The sequence below is a fragment of the Raphanus sativus genome, chromosome 8 (genome assembly GCF_000801105.2).
Source record: "Raphanus sativus cultivar WK10039 chromosome 8, ASM80110v3, whole genome shotgun sequence".
NCBI classification, from domain to species: domain Eukaryota; kingdom Viridiplantae; phylum Streptophyta; class Magnoliopsida; order Brassicales; family Brassicaceae; genus Raphanus; species Raphanus sativus.
In genome coordinates, this window is record NC_079518.1 from 15,449,570 (window position 1) to 15,462,251 (window position 12,682).

The 12,682-nt window shown below is 36.0% G+C and overlaps 1 protein-coding gene and 1 long non-coding RNA gene across 2 annotated transcripts; one reads left to right on the forward strand and one right to left on the reverse strand.

The window, feature by feature from the left end:
• Positions 1–283: 283 nt before the first annotated feature.
• LOC130498547 (uncharacterized) lies at positions 284–989 on the reverse strand. The gene is made up of 2 exons (XR_008937443.1): positions 659–989; positions 284–565 (listed from the first exon to the last, which is right to left on the reverse strand). It is a non-coding gene; the product is annotated as an uncharacterized LOC130498547 (long non-coding RNA).
• A 2,970-nt stretch (positions 990–3,959) lies between these two features.
• On the forward strand, positions 3,960–5,042 carry LOC108820118 (uncharacterized). Its single transcript, XM_018593097.1, has one exon. The coding sequence runs from the start codon at positions 3,960–3,962 to the stop codon at positions 5,040–5,042; it is 1,083 nt and encodes a 360-aa protein (XP_018448599.1).
• Positions 5,043–12,682: the final 7,640 nt, after the last annotated feature.

The window sequence follows — 12,682 nt, forward strand, 5'->3', positions numbered from 1 at the left end:
AGGATAGTGTACACATGGATAACAAAACGTATATACATTACTCATTTATAGAAATGTACATTATGATAGTGTACACATGGATAACAAGATCATTGTACATTGCTCATTAAAATGCATATTAAGTTAGAGTACCCGTGGATAACATATCTATGTACATTACTCATTTATACAAATTTACAATGTACATGATGACATTGTACACTTGGCTATGGCTTGCTCATCAAAATAATGTACACTTGTACAACGAAGCTTATGTACACTACTCATTTATACAAATCTACAATTTACATGAGAATTTTTTTTTGGTTTAGATTGCACAATTAAAAGTTTGGGGACAAATTATAAAAAATTGAACAAATTAGCAGTTTGAGACGGATTTGAAAATTAACAAGAGTGGAAGGACCAGATCTGCAAATAATCTAAAGCTGCCATTGTTGCTAAAATTAAGCTCTGTCTTTGATCTACGACTGAAGCCTTGACGATTCCGGCTACCACGACTCTGGTCCAATCATGACGACCACAACAAGGACGAGATGACTTCTTCTTGAGGCGGATTGTCAACTTCCTTTACATCACATGCAACAACGAGAACAAAGATCTAAGTCGGAGATGGAGGAGAAAGTTGAAAATCAGAAAATAAACAAACAAAAATAATTACTCAACAAAGCTACAGAGATGAAGTGTCCTTTGTTGTCCGTGAGAAAAGAAGAAGACTATGGGGGAGGAGGGTTATTTTGGTTGGTCAGAAAAAGTATAAAGTAAATTTTACAGAAAGAAGATAAATTAAAGTGGAGGAGAAAGTCAAACAAATATTAAAAAAAAAGAACGAACTAGACTTCGTTGTAGTTTACATTTAGTTAGGGAAAAATGCCTCAATAGCAAGAAGTGATCTATCATGTAGTAAAAAGTAATAAAGTGACTTAAAGTGTAAATTTTTCGATGAACAATCCTCATTGATATCCTCATGATTCACAAAATGTAAAGAGAAAAAAAAAGCATGACTAGTGGTTTTGAACTGAACAAAAAAAAATTGTGTTTTGGTTCATTTTCGGTTATGGGCATTGACGAACCAAAAGAAGAAAATTAACAGGGGTCAAATATTAAATATGCTTTTTTGGTAAAATAATATGAAATAATATTAGATACATGTTGGTCATCAAAGAGCTTCAAACTCATGTTTGTGGAACACTTTGGTACACTGAATTCATAATTTTTGTTATAAAACAAAGTAAATAATGCCTTAAATTATACTATTATATATTAATAATGTCAAATAAAACACATGAAAAATAATTTTATAGAATTACATATATCTGTAATACTATAATATATTAATATGTTTAAAATGTTCACTATAAACCTATATTAGTCACATATAAAATAAAACTATCGGTTGGACGTACATATCAAATTCTAGTTAGGATTAAATATGTAACCCAAGTTTAGATAGTCCAAATACATACATATATTCAGTATTTATCGTTTTATCATCCTCTCTACATCTCATACAAAAGAAGTATCACAAAAAACAGTGGTTATGATAGGCTGTCTATTAAGCCTATTATGCGGGAGATTAGCCTAGGAGTGGTAATAAAGTAGCAGACAGAATAGAGAATGAAACTATAATATTCGCGTCCTTTATCCCTAAATTGTATTCTGTTGTGCCAGTGTGGTTAAATTCTTTTGTTGAGGTTGATAAGATCTTGTAAATACTTGAGATTGGTTAATAAAAAGTAAGTTGTTGATAAAAAAAAAAAAAGTATCACAAAAACATATCTATTGTGGTGATGGTGGTCTTGGTGATTCACAGCTAAACAAACATATGGTACGGAACTTGTTTTATAAAATGTTAGAAATTCGTCAATTTATTATATTAGGATTAGGCTTGCAACATCTGTGTATTTGGTCTAGAACTTTTATTATTCTTTAAAAGAAAGAAAAATATTTTATTATTCTCTATAAGAAAGAGAAAGCTTTTATAATTAGACATTTTATTGCTAATATTTAAATATATTCTCAACCAATATCATAAAAGAAAATTAAAATTAACTAGATATATATATTTGAGTGAATTAAGCATCATTTTGAAATTAATTTGTAAGAAGTTTTAAATAGTTTTACAATATTGACCATGAAAACTGATAAAAATTAATGGTTGTTTCCTAAATTTGATAAAGTTTCTCAATTGAAAACCTATTTTATTTATCTTTTATAACGTTTTCTTTAGTCACATTGTTCTGTTCACCTAACGCGGATATGGGTCCATGCTTTAGGACCCATTTGAATGCCCAGGAGAAGGAGTCCATCCGCGGGCTTGCGACTCCCCCGGGGGTTAGGTCTGGTTCCAATAGTGATCCGGGTTTAACCCTTTTATATTTTTTTTATTTGTGAAGATTCTCAAATTTTAAAATTTTAATTATTATTTTTATATTATTTGTTGAGAAACCATTTAAACAGTAGTACTGACACATATGTTTTATTTTTTGAAGAAAGGCTATACTGACACATATGTTCTTTAGTCTCTAAATAACTTTCGTGTTATTCACTTTTTTTTTAAGTGTCAATAACTTTTTTTTTTGGAGCAACTTGTCAATAACTATATTGTCCAGATTTCATATAAGGCTAACGTAACTCATCCCTTCGTGACGTTTACCAGATTACAAATCATCTTTAAAAGGTAACTAGATCTTGACCCATCCGACCGGACGGATATTGTTGTAAACCATATGGTTTAAGGATTGTTCATAACCAGATGGTTCAACAAATCGAGGTTAAACTTAACTAAAATTGTATAAAACCGAGATTGTAGTAAACCAAGATTTATTAAACCAACCATGTGTTAGTGGATTGGGTTTTGTTTCTCCTTTTATTGTTAAGTGGCGATTTCTTAACTTAAGTTAAGAAAATCCCACATTGCTTAACTTTGTAATAGGCGGCCAAACTCCAACCTATATAAGGAGAGCCTTGTTTGCTTATGAATAACATCTCATTCTTTCACAAAACAAAGCATCTGATCTCTCTCTCTCTCTCTCTGGTTCGATTAGTTCTTAAGCAAGAACACTAGGATTAGAACACGTTATCAGCGCGATCTTGCTCAAGATCATCCAAACTAGGAGATCTTCATAAACCCTAGCCGCCGCCAACCACTTCTCTCTCTAAGATCTTTTACATTCAATTGTTTCTTAGATCTTAAACTAATCATACTTTGAATCCTTTCTTTGTTTGATTGATTAAGGTTTCTAAGAAAGGAATCAAGGAGAAAAATCGGCAAAATAAAAGATCATATTTGATCAGATCCGAAATTCTAAACCTAAATCCTAAAATTTCGGATCCCAAAACCCTAAAATCCCTCATAACTTTAGTTTTGTATAAGAAAACAAGCGATACCCCTTTTAAAGGATGACACGCTATATGTCTAAACAAAACATAAGTCTATGTTTAACCAAAACTTAAAATCTGATTTGAATCTTTAAAATCTAATCCTTAAAAGTTAAAAAAATCAGATTAAAAGAAACTTTAAATCATAAGAAAATTTTAAGCATGTGATAACATGATTTTCATTCTGTATAAGACAACAAGTGATACCCCTTATTAAAGGATGATACGCTATATGTCTAAAACAAAATTAGTCTTATGTTTCCACATTCTTTGATCAATGATCCACACCATTGTGTGGTTAGATCTTGATTTTTTTTAGTCAATGATCCATACTACTTAGTATGGCTAGACCATATGGTCGATGATGTGTACCTTCAGGTATGACTAGACCACATGCCATATTGGTCGATGATATGTACCTTCCGGTACAACTAGCCCACAGGCTGCATGAGTCAATAAAGTGTACCCTAGGTACGACCAAGACCATGCCCTCATCCATCTTAGTTTTAAAGCAAGTTGATGGATGAATTATAAAAAAATAAAATTTTCTAAAGACCTAAACACTCTGATCTTTGTTTCAGATGGCCAAAATCGCAAATTTGGATTTTGCACCTCTAACTGTGAGGGGTGACAATTACCTACAATGGGCACTAGATGTCGAAATTTCTCTCGGAGCCAAAGGCCTAGAGCATTGTATCGTTCCTCAGAACAAAGCTACTAAGAAAGAGAACTCTAAGACCCTCATGCTCATCCGTCATCACATTGAGGAGAGCTTAAAAGCTCAGTACCTCACAGTAAGTGATCCATACGAGTTATGGAAAGAGCTCCAGATGAGATATGATCACCAGAAGACCTTGATTCTTCCGGGTGCCACCTATGAGTGGATTCATCTCAGGATTCAAGACTTTAAGTCTGTGAATGAGTACAACTCAGCCATGTGTAAAATAGTCTCAAAACTGAGGCTATGCGGCGAGACTGTAACTGATAAGCAGTTGTTGGAAAATACTTTCCAGACAATGTCCTCAAGCAATATGTTGCTTCAGCAACAATACAAACAGAAAGGTTTTAAGACCTATAGTGAGCTCATCTCATGTCTATTGCTTGCAGAACAGAACAACGAGCTGCTCTTGAAGAACAGTGAGCTTAGACCACCTGGATCTAAGCCTGTCCCTGAGGCAAATCATACCTCAAATGAGCCTAATGATGGTGCTGAAGCCAACCATGCCCGGTATGACCATAAGGGCCGCGGATCCTCATATGGAAGAGGACGTGGCCGTAAAGGTCATGGGCGAGGACGTGGACAAGGTGGCAACAGCAAAGGGCGTAACACCCCTTATGACCGTCCAAACCAGTCCCCTTATGACCGTCCAAACCAGTCCAATAATGGACAAGGTAAAGGCAGAGGCAATGGGACTTCTTCAAAGCCACAGAATCCTGCAAGCTCACCTTGCCATAGATGCGGAATGATGAATCATTGGGCAAAGAATTGCCGCACAGCCAAGCATCTGGTCGACCTCTATCAAGAGAGTCTTAAGGGCAAGAATCCGGAAGCACACATGGTGTACAAGGATGGTGAGGACGATTTTGATCATGACAAGGACGACCTCATGGACTTTGAGACTTCAGACATACTCACTATGCTGAATGATGATCCAGTCGAATAATGTGATGCATCAAACGATTTGTGTTTGAATGCTTTTGGTGTTTTTAGGCTTTAAGAATTTTTTTTTAAGTGCTTTTGCATTCTATGTTTTATTTTAAGAATAAACTATGTTTACTTTCATTTTCAATAATAATATGAATGATTCAGATTATATTTTTATTGTCTAGAATGAAAGGAAGTATGGACACACTTGTGGTTGATAGTGGAACAAGCCACACGATTCTTAAGGATAAGAAATTCTTTGTTAATCTAACATTGAAAGATGCCAATGTGAGCACAATAGCTGGTGTATCATCACTAATCAAAGGCCACGGCCAAGCTTATGTCTTGTTACCAAATGGGACACATCTAGAGATAGATGAAGCATTGTATTCTCCAAACTCTAAAAGAAGCCTGTTGAGCTTTAAAGACATTCGCAAGAATGGTCTTCATATTCAAACAAGTGGAGAAGGAGCCAAAGAGTTCTTAAACATCTTTGAGCTCGACCAAGACCATAAGAAGGTCTTGGAAATGATACCAGCTGTATCCACTGGTCTTTACCATGCTCAGATCAGTGCGGTCGAAGCCAATGCTATATCAATAAGCAAAGAGTTCAAGGAGAACTTTGCTTTGTGGCACGACCGGCTAGGACATCCAGGAACATCTATGATGCTTAGACTTATCCTAAATTCTAATGGTCATAACCTTAAAGGTAGACGAGTTGTTCCTAAGATCCATACATGTGTACCTTGTGCACAAGGAAAACTCCAAGTCCGACCATCACCAGTCAAATTGACAAAGGAAACCATAGGTTTTCTGGAAAGAATACAAGGTGACATCTGTGGACCAATACACCCACCAAGTGGGACGTTTAGGTACTTCATGGTACTCATTGATGCGTCCACAAGATGGTCCCATGTGTGTCTATTATCCACACGGAATCTAGCCTTAGCTAGACTTCTTGCTCAAATTATCAGATTGAAAGCACACTTTCCAGACTTTTCTTTGAAGACTATACGTCTTGATAATGCTGGTGAATTCACTTCCCAAGCCTTTTATGAGTACTGTATGTCCATGGGAGTGACAGTTGAACACTCCGTGGCACATGTCCATACACAGAACGGCCTAGCCGAGTCCTTTATCAAAAGGATTCAGATGATTGCTAGACCTTTACTCATGAAAAGTAATCTTCCAGTCACAGCTTGGGGACATGCAGTATTGCATGCTGCGGAATTAATACGCATCAGACCATCTAGTGAGCATAGATATTCACCATCCCAGCTCCTCATGGGTCGAGAGCCAGACATCTCCCATCTTAAGACTTTTGGATGTGCTGTTTATTATCCAATAGCTCCACCACAAAGAACAAAGATGGGAGCTCAGAGAAGGATGAGAATATATGTTGGATATGATTCTCCCTCAATTATAAAATACCTCGAGCCAACCACGGGTGATTTATTTAAGGCCAGGTATGCAGATTGCCATTTTGTGGAATATGAGTATCCAACATTGGGAGGAAATAATAGCAAGCTGGTAAAAGAAATTACATGGAATCATACATCCCAAGCATGGCAAGATCCTCGAACTCAAGTCTGTGATCTTGAAGTTCAGAAGATTATACATCTTCAAGAGCTAGCTAATAAATTGCCAGATTCTTTTGCTGACCCAAATAGAATGACCAAGTCATATATACCAGCTGCTAATGCACCAATAAGAATTGATGTCCACAAGGGAGAAAATCAAGTTGCTACAGAGTCTAAGACACGTCTGAAACGTGGTAGACCAATTGGTTCCAAAGATAAGAACCCCCGCATAAGTAAGAAAGGTGCTAAACAGACCGTGGGCGAGGGGGTGAAGGAGCTGGTCGATGTGGTCGATCCGTCCCTCCAAAAGGACCGAGACATGGACGAACCAACGTCCGGACATGGGCCGGGCGTACCAGCATTCTCAGACATGAACATTGGCACGGTTGCTAAGGGGCCTAATGAGATTTGGGACGCCAAAACTCAGAGTTCTGAACCACCTGACAATGAAGAGATCTCTATAAACTATGTCATGTCTGGAAAACAATGGAACAGAAAACATGTCGACATGGATGATTTATTTGCATATCATGTAGCACTTGAGATCATTGAAAATGATGAAGATCTAGAACCCACGTCCATTTATGAATGCATGCAAAGAAAAGATTGGCTTAAGTGGAAAGAAGCCATAAACGTGGAATTAAACTCTTTCAAGAAGAGAGGTGTTTTTGGACCAATACTCCTAACACCACACAATCTAAAACCAGTGGGTTACAAATGGGTCTTTGTGAGAAAGAGAAATGAGAATGGTGAAGTCGTGAGGTATAAGGCCCGACTTGTTGCACAAGGATTCTCACAGAGACTAGGAATCGATTATGAGGAGACTTATTCTCCCGTGGTGGATGCAACAACATTCAGATTTCTTATAAGTCTGGCCATAAGAGAAAATCTTGATTTACGGTTAATGGATGTAGTAACCGCATATCTTTATGGACCACTGGACAATGACATATACATGAAAGTACCAGATGGTATTGAAATACCTAAGGATGCTAAAGGTTCTCGAGAACAGCATTGCATCAAGCTTAACAAAGCTTTGTACGGATTGAAACAATCTGGTCGTATGTGGTACAACAAATTGAGTGAGTACTTACTGAAAGAAGGCTACAAGAATGATCAAGTAAGCCCATGTATATTCATTAAGAAATCCGGCCAAGGCTATGTGATCATAGCCGTATATGTTGATGATCTAAACATACTTGGAACAGCCAAAGAGATTTCCCAAACAGTTGAATATCTCAAAAAAGAATTTGAGATGAAAGATTTGGGAAAAACCAAGTTTTGCTTGGGACTACAGATTGAACATCTTAAGGATGAAATCCTTGTGCATCAAAAGACCTATGCTGAAAAGGTTCTTAAAAGGTTCAACATGGATAAGTGTCATCCACTTAGTAGTCCCATGGTTATAAGATCCCTTGGTCTAGACACTGATCCGTTTAGACCTAAGGCCGAGGATGAAGAGGTCCTTGGTCCAGAGTGTCCTTACCTCAGTGCCATTGGCGCCTTGATGTACTTAACTACACATACTAGGCCGAACATCTGTTTTGCTGTGAGCCTATTATCCAGATTCAGTTCATGTCCGACCATGAGGCATTGGAATGGGATCAAACACATTCTAAGATACCTACAAGGAACTAAGGATGTAGGTTTATTTTATGCTAACCAAAACAAAGAAGATTTGGCTGGTTTTGCTGATGCAGGTTACCAGTCCGATCCACACAGTGCTAAGTCCCAGACCGGCTATGTTTTCACATATGGAGGCACGACCATTTCATGGAGATCAGTCAAGCAGACCATATCAGCCACATCATCCAATCACTCGGAGATATTGGCGATCCATGAAGCAAGCAGAGAGTGTGTCTGGCTTAGACTCATGACACACCATATTCGGACAGCATGTGGAATCACGGATGGTAAAGACGAGCCGACTGTTCTTTATGAAGACAATGCGGCCTGCATAGCTCAGCTCAAAGATGGATACATCAAGGGTGACAAGACTAAGCATGTTCTCCCCAAGTTCTTCTTCACCCACGATCTTCAGAAAGAAGGAGAGGTCAAGGTACTCCAAGTCAGATCAAGCGAGAACTCAGCCGACCTCTTCACTAAGGCATTACCAACATGCACGCTCAAGAAGCTTATGCAGCAGATTGGTATGCGATCACTGAGAGACCTTCAGTGATGTTCACTTCAGGGGGAGTAATGCGGCTGTACTCTTTTTCCTATCCATAGGTTCCCTTTTACCACATTGGATTTTGGGTTTACTATGGAAAGGTTTTAACGAGGCAGTATTCCAAACGCATTACAAGCTCTAGACGGTTATGGCATTCAGGGGGAGTGTTGTAAACCAGATGGTTTAAGGATTGCTCATAACCAGATGGTTCAACAAATCGAGGTTACACTTAACCAAGATTGTACTAAACCGAGATTGTACTAAACCGAGATTTATTAAACCAACCATGTGTTAATGGATTGGGCCTTGTTTCTCCTTTTATCGTTAAGTGGCGATTTCTTAACTTAAGTTAAGAAAGTCCCACATTGCTTAACTTTGTAATAGGCGGCCAAACTCCAACCTATATAAGGAGAGCCTTGTTTGCTTATGAATAACATCTCATTCTTTCACAAAACAAAGCATCCGATCTCTCTCTCTCTCTCTCTCTCTCTCTCTCTCTCTCTCTCTCTGGTTCGATTAGTTCTTAAGCAAGAACACTAGGATTAGAGCATGTATTAAATTTTTTGATTAATTTTTGTATTCTCTCAATAGTAAATGATGTGTATTTTAATATTTGACCGTTTACATTGATTAAGTTAAGAGTTTTTATTTGAGTTTTTACTCTGGTTCGGTTAAAGTTTATTTGTGTTTCGATTTTTTGCGACTGTGTGAGTGTTTATATATGTTTGAATGTTATTAAAAATAAAATGAAGTTTTAAAAAGCATTGATTATATGTCATTTTATTATTTAGTATCTTTTTGTGGCGTCAATTTAACATGTAACGGATATTTAGTATTCATTACAACAATCCAAAAAATATTAATAAACTTTGAAAAAATTGTAAAATAAAAGATATTGGAAAAATAATTATCTATCTTAAGAAAAACAATTAGATTAGGATATTTAGATTTATAATATTAGGTAATGTACATAATGGTTTGGGTTAATTATATGAATAACTCTGGACCTAATATTAGCCCAATATCGAACCTATTATCCTCTTTTTTTTCTTTTGCTATAGTCTTCTCATGTAATTTAGTTGAACACGTGAAGATCTTAATTTTCATGCGATTTAGTAGAACACGTTGAGCTGTTGTTTCCGTTTTTATGCACTAAATTAAATGATCAATTAAGACAAAAATATTTAAAAGAAACATAATAAATAGTTACAGTGGCATTTTAGTGTAAATAAAAGGAAAAACTAAGGGGCAATTCATATGGGTACTTCTCTTTTAATAATATAGATATTCAGCATCCTGCATCCCATCCTTTTGTCTTCAGGTTGACAAACTGATTTACCACTAAAAATGGAACTCTGGACCTAGTTGGTGGTTCTGGAACCAAATGAAATTAGATAACCTAGCAGCCGCAACGGAGGCTCACAACAAAATCCTTAGCGATTAATCATAGGTGTATTAGATTAGAATAATATTAGTATAGGCAAATGCTCTAAGAATCAGTTTTTAAATAAAGAATTTAAGGATTCAATCCTTAGTTGCGTGGCGTTTTGTCATTGGGTGGATCGAAGCATGTGTTTCGTTTGAAGAAAAATAGATCTTATTCTCGACTGAAGCCGAGAAAAAAAAATTTGCTATCGACGAGAAAAAAATAGATCTCATTCTCGAAATCATCTTCACGATACGCGTATACATGAACAATTGAAAAATGATTTAGTTGAAAATATTTGAAATAAATTTGGTGATAAGATTAATAATTACTGTATTTTTATATTTAATTATGCAATAAATAAAAGTTTAAATTTCACATATTTAATAAAATTAAATTTCACTTTTTTAAAAATATTATTTTTTATTTTTAAAAACTTCTAATTGGGAAACACTTTTGGACACACTATTTTGACTAGAATCTTTAACTATTAAAAAAACAAAAAATATTAAAATAATCATAAAGACTCCAAGAAGGAATCAACCATTGTAGATGCTCTTATTTGCTTATTTTCTCGGTATACGTATTCAATTGAGTTATTCTATGAATGCTTTAGAACCTGGAAGGTGAAATAATTAGTGGGAGACAAAAAGGAAATGGGGCGTGACCTAGAGTTGGATCAATGGTGTATAATGTATATGATTAGTTAGGCAAGCTCTTAATCAAATCACTGCAGAATTAAATTATTTGAAATTACGTGATTCAGTTGGAAAATCGTGACTTATTTCTAAATATAAAAGACATTTTACAAAAGTTTGAAAGAAAATCATATAGGGACAACAAAATAAAGTGAGAAAGATCTCGAATCATATATCAACAATGATCCTTGGGACCCTTCCTAATTGTATGTACGGCTCACATATTTTGTGGTTATGGTTTGATTATTAATGATACCCTCTAAAACTAACTTTATATAACATTATCTACATATATTGGTTATTTTTTATCAGGAAGATTTTGTTTCAAAATTAAAACTGGGAAAAACAGAAAAAAAAATATATCATTTTCTTTTTTTTTGAAACAAAAATATCATTTTCCCCAGACTTTATTTACGTTAAATCAAATTTTGAGAGGAAAATAATTTTTTTTTTTACTAAAATGATACCTTGAGCCTTTTTCAATGTGTTGGTTTTCTACAACGGCCACTTGAGTTCTAAACCTAACTCACGGACCACATTTACTAATTCTATTTATTGAAAAATAGTTGAATCTAAATTCGGGGTATTCTTTTTTTTTTTTATCAAAGGGATGAATTCGATGGTGGGATTACGCGTCTCGTGTATTGAAGTCCAAACTCAATGAATACATTTTTTTAATAAATATATTTCATTAATTTTTTAAAAGGACATCGTTCTGGTTACATACAAACTAGGATTCAAGCAAAAACGGTACAACCATAGGTTTGACGACTTTGAGTCATCGGACTGCACAGCCAAGTTGTGGATGCAATTCCGGTTCCTTCCCTCATCACCGTCACACCGGGTTAATCCGGTAAGGGAGCAAAGCATCTCACTCTCCTCCTAGTTGAAATAACCGCCGTCTATTAAGCGCATGGATAGAGCCAAACATCATGCCTGATCGGCAAGAACTTTGACGCCATCAGAAAAAGACGGCATGGAAAGGAAGCATAATCATAACCTCGGGCTTCAAAACCTGCAAAAGAGAAGGTCCCGATCTACCAAATCAACAAAGAAGTCAATCCGGTACTGGAATAACCACAAGACCAAGCAAGTCTCCTTGCCAAAAGAAGAACCAAAAGACACCGTTGGCCCTTCACACTGACGGCTTACTCCAGGAGCAGAACGTGAAACCCAGTCTCAAATGCGCCTCATGGGGACAACAACGATGGAGAGACGTGTTACCCAATAGAAGCGGTACTGAATAAGCTCAAAAACCTCCATCGGAAGGGAGAGCACATGAGCCAGGTTCATGACGAGCAAAGACAAGGTAAGAGCGGTCACTGGAGAAGAAGACGTCGCAGCCATAGACGACAGAAAATCCTCGAAACTTTGGACACGCACACGCAGACTCACAGAACAACATAAACCACACAGTCAATGTCGAAACTATGCACGCGCCGACAACACGACGTCGATGAATACATATAAAATATGATTTTATTAAATACAGATGAGCTTCACAAAAGCTGTTTGTGCACCTTCCGAATCAAACCGTTTGTAGTTTTATTGATGCTCTGAATGTTTATTAAGATCTTTTTAGGAAAATTTGGAAATATACATTCAAATGAAATTATATGTTTTGAAAAATACACAGTTTATTATTATTTTGAAAACTACACTTATTTATAAGTAAAATAACTAAAATAACCTAGTTAGATATTTACAATGAGTTTAGTTTCAATTGATATTTATATTCAAAATTAAATATATCCACGTTTTAAATTTAGTACAAAACTTTGTTTC

Coding starts and splice junctions, on each gene's coding strand:
- LOC108820118 (XM_018593097.1), top strand. CDS start 3,960: ATGGCCAAAATCGCAAATTTGGATTTTGCACCTCTAACTGTGAGGGGT.